This window comes from Balaenoptera borealis, assembly GCF_965194805.1.
Source record: "Balaenoptera borealis genome assembly, chromosome: 7".
Classification (NCBI taxonomy): domain Eukaryota; kingdom Metazoa; phylum Chordata; class Mammalia; order Artiodactyla; family Balaenopteridae; genus Balaenoptera; species Balaenoptera borealis.
Window position 1 is genome coordinate 92,423,865 of NC_138864.1, and position 15,412 is coordinate 92,439,276.

At 39.4% G+C, this 15,412-nt stretch overlaps 1 protein-coding gene across 4 annotated transcripts in view; it reads right to left on the minus strand.

Moving 5' to 3' along the window:
• Positions 1–15,412, minus strand: part of DOCK4 (dedicator of cytokinesis 4) — a 486,764-nt gene that overhangs the window by 165,118 nt on the left and 306,234 nt on the right. For all 4 annotated transcript variants that reach the window (XR_014246916.1, XM_082399962.1, XM_082399963.1 and 1 more), the window contains one exon: positions 14,262–14,368. Coding sequence is in view for 3 of the 4 variants with exons in the window: in XM_082399962.1 (XP_082256088.1) it covers positions 14,262–14,368 (107 nt within the window). In the remaining variant the exon portion in view is untranslated. The remainder of the gene's footprint in view (positions 1–14,261; positions 14,369–15,412) is intronic.

The following is a 15,412-nucleotide window of genomic DNA, read 5'->3' on the forward strand; positions in this document are numbered from 1 at the left end:
TTTATTCGAGGAGAATAAGACTGAAAAATAGGTATAGTATTAATAGAAAATTGGAAGGTTGAAAGGTTGTGGTCAGGATATCAAGAATTTATGATTTTTGATTAGAAGTGGCTCCGGATGATCTCATTCATCCATGCATGCATCCATCCGTGCACCCGTGCATGCATGCATCTAGTATTTATTTAGCACACATGGGAGGTCCTGCTGGCTGGGGATGAAGGAAGGCCAAGAGAGAGACCACAGTGAAGCAGAACACAAATGAAGGTCGCTGGAGTTGAAGTGACCAAGAAATAAGAGGAGAGGGCACTGGACAGGTCAACCAAAAGGAGGAGACAACTTTGAACTAGGGGCTAGGCTGACTGTGGGAAAGTAAACAGCCACCCACCGCCCCATCCTCCCCTCTTCCTTGCTGGCCAGGAATATCTATACTGGTAGAAGGCAGTAACTAGGACGGGTAGAAAGTTGCAGAACTGTATGGAATGAGCCTTATGGAGGGCAGGGAAGCTCTTTACAAGAGGGTGGAAAACCAGTATCTTTAAAGGCACTGGGGCATTTAGAGACGTCCAGACACTAGACACAAGGCTTCAGAAGATGAGCCCTCTCTACTCCAGAGGCCACACAGGAAGCTCGCTCGGCAGGAGAGCCAAGGGTTCAGCTGAGGCAGAATGAAAGGGCTTCCTGCACGTCACATTAATAGCCTTCAGTGTTAAGACCAAGTCCACTTATGAAATTATCTTAGACATTTTTCTTTTTTTGGCCTTGCTGTGCGGCATGTGAGATCTTAGCTCCCTGGCCAGGGATCGAACCTACGCCCCCTGCAGTGGAAGTGCAGAGTCCTAACCACTGGACCACCAGGGAATTCCCCCATCTTAGGCTTTTTTTTTTTTTTTTTCCTGTTCAGCTTCTGTGTTCAGTTTGGCATGCTTTCATGCTAAATTTCCCAGGTTATCTACTTTTTAATTTAATTTTGCAGGTGTTTGCTATTTAATTTCTCTCACAGTGTGTAATAAAACAAGGGTTATATGACCGATTCTCCTATGCCCAAGCCCACGGTGGACAGATGTGTTTCGGGCTTGTCTAAGATCTACTGATCATGGTTACAGGGGCGTCTCTTTCAGAATAGCTGGAGCAGCATGCAGAGTTCTCTGGACAGCAAGATGGGTGACAAACCTATCAGTCCATCTGAATTTTTCAGATTCCTCTCATTTTTTTCATTTTACTTATAAATGTAAACATACTCTAGGAAAGGGTAAGTGGAGAGCAACTCAATCTGAGAAATCTACCTCAAAGATGGTAACGAGTGCAGAGGGGCTGTGCTGGACTTCCACAGACTAGGTGAGGAACTGGGATATAGCATAAGAAACTGAAAAGTTGCAGGGAAAAAATAGGAGCCACAAAGGGTTTACGAACAAACTTTTAGGGAGCAAAAGTGAAATAAACAAACTCGTAAAAGACTCTTGCAATCTAGGCCATACATTAAATTAACCCCTTTCCAACCAGGAAACATGATGATCCTCTATTTAGCTGACCTCTCATCTGGCCCTTCTCTTGCTCAGAAGCAATAGATCCCACTCTAAGGGATCAGATTCTCTACCGAGCAAAACCCCATCCTGGCTGAGTTGGGTCACTTGAGCCATAGTGGTGTTAATCAACAGTAATGAATTTGCAAAACTCCAATTTCTTTAAAGGTAGATTGTATTATTATTATTATTATTTCTTTATGCATACATCCTAGACCTGACGGTATTTTATTTTATTTTTTTATTTATTTATTTTTTAAAATTTATTTATTTATTTATTTATTTTTGGCTGTGTTGGGTCTTCGCTTCTGTGCGAGGTCTTTCTCCAGCTGTGGCGAGCGGGGGCCTCTCTTCATCGCAGTGCGTGGGCCTCTCACTGTTGCGGCCTCTCCCGTTGCGGAGCACAGGCTCCAGACGCGCAGGCTCAGTAGTTGTGGCTCACGGGCTTAGTTGCTCCGCGGCATGTGGGATCTTCCCAGACCAGGGCTTGAACCCGTGTCCCCTGCATTGGCAGGCAGATTCCCAACCACTGTGCCACCAGGGAAGCCCTTTTATTTTATTTTATTTTTAATTAATTAATTTATTTATTTTTGGCTGCGTTGGGTCTTCGTTGCTGCGTGCGGGCTTTCTCTCCTTGCGGAAAGTGGGGGCTACTGTTGGTTGTGGTGCACGGGCTTCTCATTGCAGTGGCTTCTCTTGTTGTGGAGCACAGGCTCTAGAGCGCAGGCTCAGTAGTTGTGGTGCACGGGCTTAGCTGCTCCGCGGCATGTGGGATCTTCCTGCATGTGGGATCTTCCTGCACCAGGGCTCGAACCCGTGTCCCCTGCATTGGCAGGTGGATTCTTAACCACTGCGCCACCAGGGAAGCCCCTGACGGTATTTTAGAATGTACTTCTAAGAACTAAAAATCCTTCACTGGAATAAGTCAGAATGGAGACTTGAGTGCACAGCTATTAACTTTCTATCCTCCTTCTTTGGATTATCACGTTATTCTCCTTAAGAGACTTGACTTTCGGAAAATAAATTATCTTAAGCTCATTATTTCAATCTCTTTTCTTAACTTGCTTTCTAGCAGGTAGCTGGTGGGGGGATAGCCAAAAATATCCCTACAAAGTTAAGGAAGACAACAATCCTACCGGAATGCAGCAAAATAACAGAACTTAGTAAGACTAAATACTGTTAATAGCAAGTTAGCAATTCCAAAGACAGGTTTTGGGTTTAGCCATCAACCACTTGGAGATATTACTGATGTTCTGAGAGCTGAAAAGGGATTCTGGAAGCACAGAATCTTTAATGCTGACTAATCAAGTTCTTTCACTTACCTTCCTAAACCTGTAACATTCAGATTTTTGTAGATTTCAGAGTTTATCTCCATTGAACACCACTCCAAACTTACTATCCATCATGTAAAGGTGAAAACGACCTTGAAAGGAAGCTTTGCCCTTAGAATTCTTTAGCTCCTGCCATAAAGGATGAGTCCAGGTCCTTCCCACACTACTGACTGTTAATTCTGTGAGAACCATTTCCTTAAAACACACTCAGAAGAGGGGTCCAGCCATTGTCACAGAGGGAAACTATCTCTTTCACAAATTTTAGGCCCAAATTAAGCTATTAAACAGTCCTCAACACAGCAGCTTTTTTCTTAGCTCACCACAGGATTGAGTCTTTCAAACTAATACCTTACACAAGGAGCAAGTAGATTTTAAATCTAAATAGCCTACTATGAGCCACAGTTATTCTCTGTGTCATATCTACAAGAAAGAGTTAAGGACACTTAATTTAAAAGCATTTTTTTCTGTCTTTCATCAACCTTAGATGTCATAGACAGTACCTGTCAATGAATGACATGGAATATGGTTTATAAAGATCTGAGGCAATTAATGTTTCTTCAAAACCTTACCCTAAACAATACTGTCAAGATTTTATGGCAGAAGAATGGCCTTTAGTTAGATCAATCTCCATGATTAAATGGTATAAAACAAAGCTAAGTCTAACTTTCTGTCTCTTCTCATTTTTACTTTTTCAAAATGAAGATTTTAATGTTTTTAAATGACATGTGCCCACTAATAAAACCTTTAAGAAATGTAAAAATACTTTTGTGTCCAGGAGTCCCACTGGGTCCTGCTTGGTTTGAGTAAGGGCTCGGAGCCAGGCATTTTACGTGCACTTATTCTCCCAGCAAAACTGAGTGCTAACCCTGACTCTGTTCTGAAGACAGGGAACAGGTTCAGAGAGGTCACTGGGGCTGAAGCCAGGCAGGATTTTGGGGGCACTCAGGATCCTTCTGATGGAGCTCTGCATTTGAAGCCTGGATGCAGGAATTTTCAGAAGAGGATGGTGCTGTGCATGATGGCTGTTTGGCTTGACAGACAGACCCCTGAGTCACAAAGGACACTTTGATGCCGCCCATGGATTTCCCCGTATGCTGCACTGACACATGGCACGGTGTCCTACTTTTCAGACAGGAGAGCTCAGAGGATTCTTCTCTTGCTGCCATTGCTGAGATTTTAGAGGCCACTGCTTTCAAGTAGACTGAAGCTTTCAAGTAGATCGCGAAGGAGTAAGACATGGAGATCACCATCCTCCCCACAAATACATCAAAACTACATCTACACGTGGAACAGCTCCTACAGAACACCTATTGAACGAGGGCAGAAGACCTCAGACTTCCCAAAAGATGCCCTCAGGCGACCTACAGGCGGGGCCAAATCCAAAGCTGAACCCCGGAAGCTGTGTGAACAAAGAAGAGAAAGGGAAATCTCTCCCAGCAGCCTCAGGAGCAGCAGATTAAATCTCCACAATCAACTTGATGTACCTGCATCTGTGGAATACCTGAATTGACAACGAATCATCCCAAATTGAGGAGGTGGACTTTGGGAGCAACTGTAGACTTGGGGTTTGCTTACTGCATCTAATTTGTTTCTGGTTTTATCTTTATCTTAGTTTAGTATTTAGAGCTTATTATCACTGGTAGATTTGTTTACTGACTTGGTTGCTTTCGTCCTTTTTAAATTTTATATATATACATATATATATTTTTTCCTTTTTCTCTTTTTGTGAGTGTGTATGTGTATGCTTCTTTCTGTGATTTGTCTGTATAGCTTTGCTTCTGCCATTTGTCCTAGGGTTCTGACTGTCCGTTTTTTGTTTTGTTTTTTGTTTTTGTTTTAATATAGTTTTAGCGCCTGTTATCATTGGAGGATTTGTTTTTTGGTTTGGTTGCTCTCTACGTTCTTTCTCCTTTTTTTAATTACCTTTTTTATTTTTAGTAATTTTTTTCTATTTTAATAACTTTATTTTATTTATCTATCTACCTATCTATCTATCTATCTATATATCTGTCTTCCTCCCTCTCTCCCTCCCTCCCTCCCTTTTCTTCTGAGCTGTGTGGCTGACAGGGTCTTGGTGCTCTGGCCAGGTGTCAGGCCTGAGTCTCTGAGGTGGAGAGCCAAGTTCAGGACACTAGTCCGCCAGAGACCTCCCAGCCCCATGTAATATCAAACAGAGAAAGCTCTCCCAGAGATCTCCATCTCAACACTAAGACCCAGCTCCACTCAACGACCACCAAGCTACAGTGCTGGACACCCTATGCCAAACAACTAGCAAGACAGGAACACAAAACCACCCATTAGTAGAGAGGCTGCTTTGGGGTGTTCAGAAACACCCCAAAAAACACCACTGGACATGATCCTGCCCACCAGAAAGACAAGACCCAGCCTTACCCACCTTACCCACCTGAACACAGGCACCACTCCCCTCCACCAAGAAGCCTACACAACCCACTGAACCAACCTTAACCACTGGGAGCAGACACCAAAAACAACGGGAACTACGAACCTGCAGCCTGTGAAACGAAGAACCCAAACACAGTACGTTAAGCAAAATGAGAAGACAGAGAAATACGCAGCAGATGAAGAAGCAAGGTAAAAACCCACCAGACCAAATAAATGAAGAGGAAACAGGCAGTCTACCTGACAAATAATTCAGAGTAATGATAGTAAAGATGATCCAAAATCTTGGAAAGAGAATGGAGAAAATACAAGAAATGTTTAACAAGGACCTAGAAGAACAAAAGGGCAAACAAACAATGATGAACAACACAATAAATGAAATTAAAAATTCTCTAGAAGGAATCAGTAGCAGAAAAACTGAGGCAGAAGAACGGATAAGTGACCTGGAAGATAAAATACTGGAAATAACTACGGCAGAGCAGAATAAACAAAAAAGAATGAAAAGAATTGAGAACAATCTCAGAGACCTCTGGGACAACATTAAATGCATCAACATTTGAATTATAGGGGTACCAGAAGAAGAAGAGAAAAAAAAGGGACTGAGAAAATACTTGAAGAGATTATAGTTGAAAACTTCCCTAATATGGGTAAGGAAATATTCAATCAAGTCCAGGAAGCATAGAGAGTCCCATACAGGATAATTCCAAGGAGAAACACCCCAAGACACATATTAATCAAATTATCAAAAATTAAATACAAAGAAAAAATATTAAAAGCAGCGAGGAAAAAGCAACAATTAACATACAAGGGAATCCCCATAAGGTTAACAGCTGATCTTTCAGAAAAAGTCTGCTAGCCAGAAGGGAGTGGCAGGACATATTTAAAGTGATGAAAGGGAAAAACCTACAACCAAGATTACCCAGCAAGGATCTCATTCAGACTCGATGGAGAAATTAAAACCTTTAGAGATAAGCAAAAGCTAAGAGAATTCAGTACCACCAAACCAGCTTTACAACAAAAGCTAAAGGAACTTCTCTAGGCAGGAAACACAAGAGGAGGAAAAGACTTACAATAATAAACCCAAAACAATTAAGAAAATGGTAATAGGAACACACATATCGATAACTACCTTAAATGTAAATGGATTAAACACTCCAACCAAAAGACATAGACTGGCTGAATGGATACAAAAACAGGACCCATACATATGCTGTCTACAAGAGACCCACTTCAGACCTAGGGACACATACAGACTGAAAGTAAGGGGATGGAAAAAGATATTCCATGCAAATGGAAATCAAAAGAAAGCTGGAGTAGCAGGTCTCATATCAGAAAAAGTAGACTTTAAATTAAAGATTATTACAAGAGACAAAGAAGAACACTACACAATGACCAAGGGATCAATCCAAGAAGAAGATATAACAATTGTAAATATGTATGCACCCAATACAGGAGCACCTCAATACATGAGGCAAATGCTAACAACAATAAAAGGGGAAATCACAGTAACACAATAATAGTAGGGAACTTTAACACCCCACTTTCACCAATGGACAGATCAACCAAAATAAAAATAAACAAGGAAACACAAGCTTTAAATGATACATTAAACAAGATGAACTTAATTGATATTTATAGGACATTCCATCCAAAACAACAGAATACACTTTCTTCTCAAGTGCTCATGGAACATTCTCCAGGATAGATCACAGCTTGGGTCACAAATCAAGCCTTGGTAAATTTAAGAAAATTGAAGTCGTATCAAGTATCTTTTCTGACCACAATGCTATGAGATTAGATATCAATTACAGGAAAAGAACTGTAAAAAATACAAACACATGGAGGATAAATAATACACTATTAAATAACCAAGAGATCATTGAGGAAATCAAAGAGGAAATCAAAAAATACCTAGAAACAAATGACAATGAAAACACCATGACCCAAAACCTATGGGATGCAGTGAACGCAGTTCAAAGAGGGAAGTTTACAGTAATGCAGTCCTACCTCAAGAAACAAGAAACATCTCAAATAAACAACCTAACCTTATAAATAAAGCAATTAGAGAAAGAAGAACAAAAAAAACCCAAAATTAGTAGAACGAAAGAAATCATAAAGATCAGATCAGAAATAAATGAAAAAGAAAAGAAGGAAACGATAGCAAAGATCAATAAAACTAAAAGCTGGTTCTTTGAGAAGATAAACAAAATTGATAAACCATTAGCCAGACTCATCAAGAAAAAAAGGGAGAAGACTCAAATCAAGAGAATTAGAAATGAAAAGGGAGAAGTAACAACTGACACTGCAGAAATACAAAGTATAATGAGAGATTACTACAAGCAACTATATGCCAATAAAACGGACAACCTGGAAGAAATGGACAAATTCTTAGAAAAGCACAACCTTCTTTTGAACCAGGAAGAAATAGAAAATATAAACAGACCAATCACAAGCACTGAAATTGAGACTGTGATTAAAAATATTCCAACAAACAAAAGCCCAGGACCAGATGGCTTCACAGGCGAATTCTATCAAACATTTAGAGAAGAGCTAACACCTATCCTTCCCAAACTCTTCCAAAATATAGCAGAGGGAGGAACAGTCCCAAACTCATTCTATGAGGCCATCATCACCCTGATACCTGACCAGACAAAGATGTGACAAAAAAAGAAAAGTACTGGCCAATATCACTGATGAACATAGATGCAAAACTCCTCAACAAAATACTAGTAAACAGAATCCAGCAGCACATTAAAAGGATCATACACCATGATGAAGTAGGGTTTATCCCAGGAATGCAAGGTTTCTGCAACATATGCAAATCAATCAATGTGATAAACCATATTAACAAATTGAAGGATAAAAACCATATGATCATCTCATTAGATGCAGAAAAAGCTTTTGACAAAATTCTATACCCGTTTATGATAAAAACCCTCCAGAAAGTAGGCATAGAGAGAACTTACCTCAACATAATAAAGGCCATATATGACAAACCCACAGCCAACATCATTCTCAATGGTGAAAAACTGAAACCATTTCCACTAAGATCAGGAACAAGACAAGGTTGCCCACTCTCACCACTATTATTCAACATAGTTTTGGAAGTTTTAACCACAGCAGTCAGAGAAGAAAAAGAAAAAAAAGGAATGCAAATCGGAGAAGAAGTAAAACTCTCACTGTTTGCAGAGGACATGATACTATACACAGAGAATCCTAAAGATGCTACCAGAAAATCACTAGAGCTAATCAATGAATCTAGTAAAGTAGCAGAATACAAAATTAATGCACAGAAACCTTTTGCACTCTTATACACTAATGATGAAAAATGTGAAAGAGAAATTAAGGAAACACTCCCACTTACCACTGCAACAAAAAGAATAAAATACCTAGGAATAAACCTACCTAAGGAGACAAAAGACCTGTATGCAGAAAACTATAAGACACTGATGAAAGAAATTAAAGATGATACAAACAGATGGAGAGATATACCATGTTCTTGGACTGGAAGAATCAACACTGTGAAAATGACTATACTACCCAAAGCAATCTACAGATTCAATGCAATTCCTATCAAACTACCAATGGTATTTTTCACAGAACTAGAACAAAAAATTGCACAATTTGTATGAAAACACAAAAGACCCCGAGTAGCCAAAGCGATCTTGAGAAAGAAAAACGGAGTGGAGGAATCAGGCTCCCTGACTTCAGACTATACTATAAAGCTACAGTAAACAAGACAGTATGGCATCAGCACAAAAACAGAAACATATATCAGTGGAACAGGATAGAAAGCCAGAGATAAACCCACACACATATAGTCACCTTATCTTTGATAAAGGAAGCAAGAATATACAATGGAGAAAAGACAGCCTCTTCAGTAAGTGGTGCTGGGAAACCTGGACAGCTACATGTAAAATAATGAAATTAGAACACTCCCTAACACCATACACAAAAATAATCTCAAAACGGATTAAAGACCTAAATGTAAGGTCAGACGCTATCAAACTCTTAGAGGAAAACATAGGCAGAACACTGTATGACATGAATCACAGCAAGATCCTTTTTGACCCACCTCCTAGAGAAATGGAAATAAAAACAAAAATAAACAAGTGGGACCTAATGATATTTAAAAGCTTTTGCACAGCAAAGGAAACCATAAACAAGATGAAAAGACAACCCTCAGAATGGAAGAAAATATTTGCAAATGAAGCAACTGACAAAGGATTAATCTCCAAAATGTACAAGCAGCTCATGCAGCTCAATATCAAAAAAACAAACAACCCAATCCAAAAACGGGCAGAAGACCTAAATAGATATTTCTCCAAAGAAGATATACAGATTGCCAAGAAACAGATGAATGTATGCTCAACATCACTAATCATTAGAGAAATGCAAATCAAAACTACAACGAGGTATCACCTCACACCGGTCAGAATGGCCATCATCAATAAATCTACAAACAATAAATGCTGGAGAGGGTGTGGAGAAAAGGGAACACTCTTGCACTGTTGGTGGGAATGTAAATTGATATAGCCACTATGGAGAACAGTATGGAGGCTCTTTAAAAAACTAAAAATAGAACTACCATATGACCCAGCAATCCCACTACTGGGCATATACCCTGAGAAAACCATAATTCAAAAAAAGTCATGTACCACGATATTCATTGCAGCTCTATTTACAGTAGCCAGGACATGGAAGCAACCTAAGTGTCCATCGACAGATGAATGGATAAAGAAGATGTGGCACATAATGGAATATTACTCAGCCATAAAAAGAAACGAAATTGAGTTATTTTCAGTGAGGTGGATGGACCTATAGACCGTCATACAAGTGAAGTAAGTCAGAAAGAGAAAAACAAATATCGTATGCTAACACATATATATAGGAATCTAAGAAAAAAAAAATGCTTCTGAAGAACCTAGGGGCAGGACAGGAATAAGGATGCAGACATAGAATTGGACCTGAGGACACGGGGAGGGGGAAGGGTAAGCTGGGACGAAGTGAGAGAGTGGCATGGACATATATACGCTACCAAATGTAAAATAGATAGCTAGTGGGAAGCAGCCACATAGCACAGGGAGATCAGCTCAGTGCTTTGTGTCCACCTAGAGGGGTGGGATAGGGAGGCTGGGAGGGAGACACAAGAGGAGGAGATATGGGGATATATGTATATATATAGCTGATTCACTTTGTTATACAGCAGAAACTAACACACCATTGTAAAGCAATTATACTCCAATAAAGATGTAAAAAAAAAAAAAGAGAAAACTTTCATGTGAACCACTGAAAAGGAAGAAAAAAAAAAAGAAATGTAAAAATAAAGTCGTTGTTAATATTTTAGGACATCCTTCCAAGCATTGCTATGCACATATACACATGCGGACATGCAGTTACACAATTTTATAAAAATGGTCTTACACTAAATGCATGCATATATAAAATGCTGTTTATCAATATATTATAAACATTTTTCTATGCACGTAACAATTTCCACTAGGGATTATTTCAATAACTATGTAGTATTTCATTCATTATATGGATATAACTAACTCATGTATCTAACCAGACCTATGTTATTGGTAATTTAGATAAGTTTCACGTTTTCCATATTTTAAGGAATCTGCAATGATCATCCTTGAATCATGTTTGCTTACCTCATCTGATTATCTTCTCCCAATAAATACCAAGATGTGGAATGGCTGAGCCAAAGGATATACACATTTAAAATATTGTATTGCCAAAATGTCCGCCAGAAAGAGAATACTACTCACATTTTCCTCTATGAATGCAAGAGAGTGTTCATTTCCTTTTAATCTTCTTTGCCAATTCTCAGTTTTAAAAGTCTTTACCAACCTAATAGGCCAAAAGATTTCCCATTCTTTATTTAACTTACATTTCTTTGACTATTCATATATTTATTTTATATTCTTGCATTTATTACTTTTGAATAGCTTGTTTGTAGCATTTAGCAAAGTTACTTTTTTTTTTTTTTTTTTTTTTTTACTTATTTGTGATAACTTTTGGTAAATTGGGAATAGTCCCCCTTTGTAAGCTGTGTTGTAACCATGTTTCAGTTTATCATGTGTCTTTCAGCCTTGATTATGATGAGTTTATCAATAAAAAGGTTTGAAACTTTATTTAGCCAAAGTTACACATTTTTTTGTACCTGATTTGTAACATTTGAGAGGCATCATTAGAAAGGCCCTCTTCACCTAAACTTTCTAAAAATGTTCACTCATAGTATATAGGCTCTTACAGTTTTATTTTTTACATATAATCTGGAAATTGCTTTGGTATAAGAAGCAAGGTAGTGATCCAGCTCTTTATTTTTCCCTCTAACACCCACTGTGGTCATCTCAACACCACTTATTAAATGGGCTATGTTTTTTATCCAATAATTTGAAATCCACTCGTCTCCCTAACTTTTTTTGTTTTTTTTATTCATTGTTTTTTTTAATTAATAAATTCAAGGCTGCAGTCATCAGGAGGCTGTGCTCCTTCCTGCCACGGCAGAGGAAGGATAAGCATTATGCTCATAATATGGTTTTATAATCATAACCTGCAAGTGGCCTTAAGCTGAAACTGAACTTCTTGGCTCAGTGCTATGAAAAAGAAAACCATGGCATCAACTAGACGAAAAACATAAGATGTTATGCTTGGCAGGTATTCCATACCTCTTTAAGCAACAATGAATAACCCTAATCATAAGACAACTCAGCTACTTAGGGTTTTTCTGTGGAGCTAATGCTTACTGATGGATCTACACAATGTAGGTCTGCCCCAAATTAGATGATCTACAGATACCATCCTCAGCCTCCTTTGTGATGGAGAAAGATCACTGGGAACACCTGCCGTTTAAATTGTTGATGCTCAAATAAATATTCGTAATGCTTTATGGATTGGAATTCTGGGTATTCAGTGAAAATGTGTGGAAGGGCTTGAGATGATTCAAAGCTCTACTTCTGCGAAAAATGGTTCTGCCAAAGGCACCACGACAGGTCCCTGGTAACAGAGTAGAATGACTGTCTGGGAATCAATACCAGTTGGACTTCTAAATGTTCACATGGAGAAGGAAGCTCTACTACCTGTCTTTCTGGCATTTTAAGTATATGGGTATCTCTGATTAGCAACTAAGAATCTTGGTGTTATTCATACTAGTTTAGAGGAAGTCAACCTAACTTGACTGGAAACTTAGCACCTGCCCAAAAAACACCCTCTGACCCACAGATGAGAGAGCCCACATGGTGAAATGTCATAAAGAAGTGATTTATTCTTCTAAATATTATTAGGAAGCTAATGATAACCTTAGCCCTGCCTTTTCTGTGTGAAGATTTAATGGTATGCAGAGGCAAGATCACAGACATTCATATCAAGTACCATTTATGTCTTTTGGAAAACTGTAGCTGAAGACATTGGCTGTCATGTTACCCATATCACATAAAGGGGCCTCAGACCTAAAGGTGATATAAATAGATCATCTCAGGTGTCTAGTGCATTTAGCTCCTCTGTTTGCTTTAGTGGTTACTCTGCTTTAAAATATTTTTTCTTTGTATTTTAACATTGTGAGCTCCTTTAAGTCACTTTTGAAGTCTAGAGAATGTACGTGTCAGAAATGGAGGGACTTTAACTGTTTTGTTCGCCACTATATTCCCAGTCACTAGAAGAGGGCCTGCCCTGCGGTTTGTAGTCGATGTGTTGAACAAACAACTAGAAAATAAATGATTCAAGAAATATACACATACACATACATGCACAAACAAAAATTACCAGGTGTCTTGTGCAGGGACACTCATTTTACTAGCAATAATCCAAAGATAAAGAAAGTTTTTGTTTGTAATCTCTTTCATTCATTCAGTATATCTTCACCGCACATCTGCCGCATGCCAGAACCCCTCTGACACAGTTGTTGCTCCTGAAGGGCTCATACATCTACCAGAGTAAGTCAAGGGATCATCAGACAATCACGGGACAATGTAATGAGGACAATGGTAAGAGATGTGTGCAGATATCCAGGGAACTCATGGGAGCGCACTTAGCCAGCTGGAAATCCAGGGAGTAGGGGGCTGGGGCGTGGGGACCATTCTCCTGAATAAAGGTTCTGGCCAAGGTGCGCCTCTGTGGATGAGGAGGTGTCAGCTGCGGGGAGACAGGGGGAGGCAGGTGTGCCAGGAGTGCCAGGTGGAGCAGGGGGAACCAGCAGGCAGGAGGTGAGGAACCAGAAAGAGCTGGATGTGGCTATGGCATCAGGTAGACGACCGGAAGTGGTGAGAGGTGAAGCAACAGGGAAGAGGCAGCCTGACACACGCTGGGAGCCTGCAATTTTCCCTCTTGGCAATGGGGAGCTTTTCAGTGGGTTTATATCAGAAAGGGGCCTGGTGAGATCTGCACCTTAGATGGGTCGCCCTGGCTGGCTGGAAAATGAACTAGAGGGAGATAAGGTGCAGGTAGGCAGGACTAGTTAGCCCAGGTGAGAGTTGACAAGAGCTTGGAATAGCATGTGGTTACAGAAATGGAGAAACGCAAAGGAGAAATATTTTGGAGAAGATCATGTACTTTAATTCTCTCTTTCATAGTTGCTAGTGTTTTTATTAGCCATTTCTCTGCTTGCTTAGTGAGAGCAGCAGACAAGAAAAATGTAAAGCTGACCTTGCTAAATTTGCTTCTGGGGGTATACAGATCTTCAGATAAGAAAGCAGGTATTGGGAATATTTAAACATTTATTTGTAAGGTTCATCTAATCCTATCACAGCAAGGGAAAGGACTTTAAGGTCACCCTATAGACTTACCCAAATACCTACACTTCAATTAAGATGAAAAAATAAATCATCTTTAAAATAGGTGTTAGAATATGACAGAATATAGAGACAATATTCTCAAAAGACACTCTCCCTGTCAGCAATCTTCCAGAAGAGTATCTTTGAAGTCATTTTTTTCTCTTTTCCACAGTGAGTTAGTAATTCAGCCCTGTTTTTCACAGCTGCCCACAACATCTGACTGACGTTACCTTATGCACAATGAGCTCGTGAGTGCCATCTGGAAGAGTCCTACCATCTTCCTGCATCAGGGGGACGAAGGAGAAGCCAAACAATTTCTTCTCTCCTTTCTCCTTTGCTGTAGGGGAAAAAAAAATTAGTCAATTTTTTTGAATTAATTGAAGTATAGTTGATTTACAATGTCGTGTTAGTTTCAGGTGTACGGCAAAGTGATTCAGTCATATATATATATATTTTTTTTCAGATTCTTTTCCCTTATAGGTTATTACAAGATATTGAGTATAATTCCCTGTGAAAATTAGTCAATTATTTAAGTGTATGCTTACACAATTGTGTTCAGATACATAGACTGTGATGATGCGTGATCAAGAAATACACCCCTCGACACACACACACGCCAGCTCCTTTTACACAATGAAGAGCAGCTTTTATGATGGGACCTCTATCTACAGTAGCCACCCTCTAACCCCATATTCCTGCCTTATAATCTGCAAGTTACATTCCTTGACTAATTTGCTTCATGGGATTCACTATCTGAAATTATGGTGGGTTTTTTTGTTTTTTTTTTTTAAATTTGTGGATTTCCTGTTTCTTCTCCTCACAACCTACCCTCCACTCCTGAACGTAAGCACCATGGAGGGCAGGATTCTTGCCTAATTAATTTAATCTATGCTTGGTATCTCAAAGAATGCCAAGAACATAGTAGGTTCTTAATAAATGTACAGTAAACAAATGAACGAGTGAATGAATGAATGTGAAATGCAATATTTTGCTTACTCCTCCTGGAAAGGGAGGCTCTCAGCTCTGCTTTGGTCCATGACAGAACTCTCCCTACAGCCACATGTGTAAACACAGAGCCTACGGAAGCCACCTCCTTGGAATGAGGCATGCTGAAAAACATAAACAGCATTCTATAGTTTGATAAGAGCTTCCTGCAGTAGTATTCTGGGAGTCGGAAATGAGGCAATGAGGTTTTCAGATGCCTAATTGTGAATTACAACAGCTAGAAATGTCAAGGGTCACTGGCAATTGCTTATAGAGAAGGAAATTGAGATCTTACAATGTCAGGTAACCTGTTCTAGATCTCTTCAGTACCACTGCAGTTCTTTCCACACACCTTCCTTTTCTCCAAAAATGGAGAAAGCATGGAAAGAACCTGGTT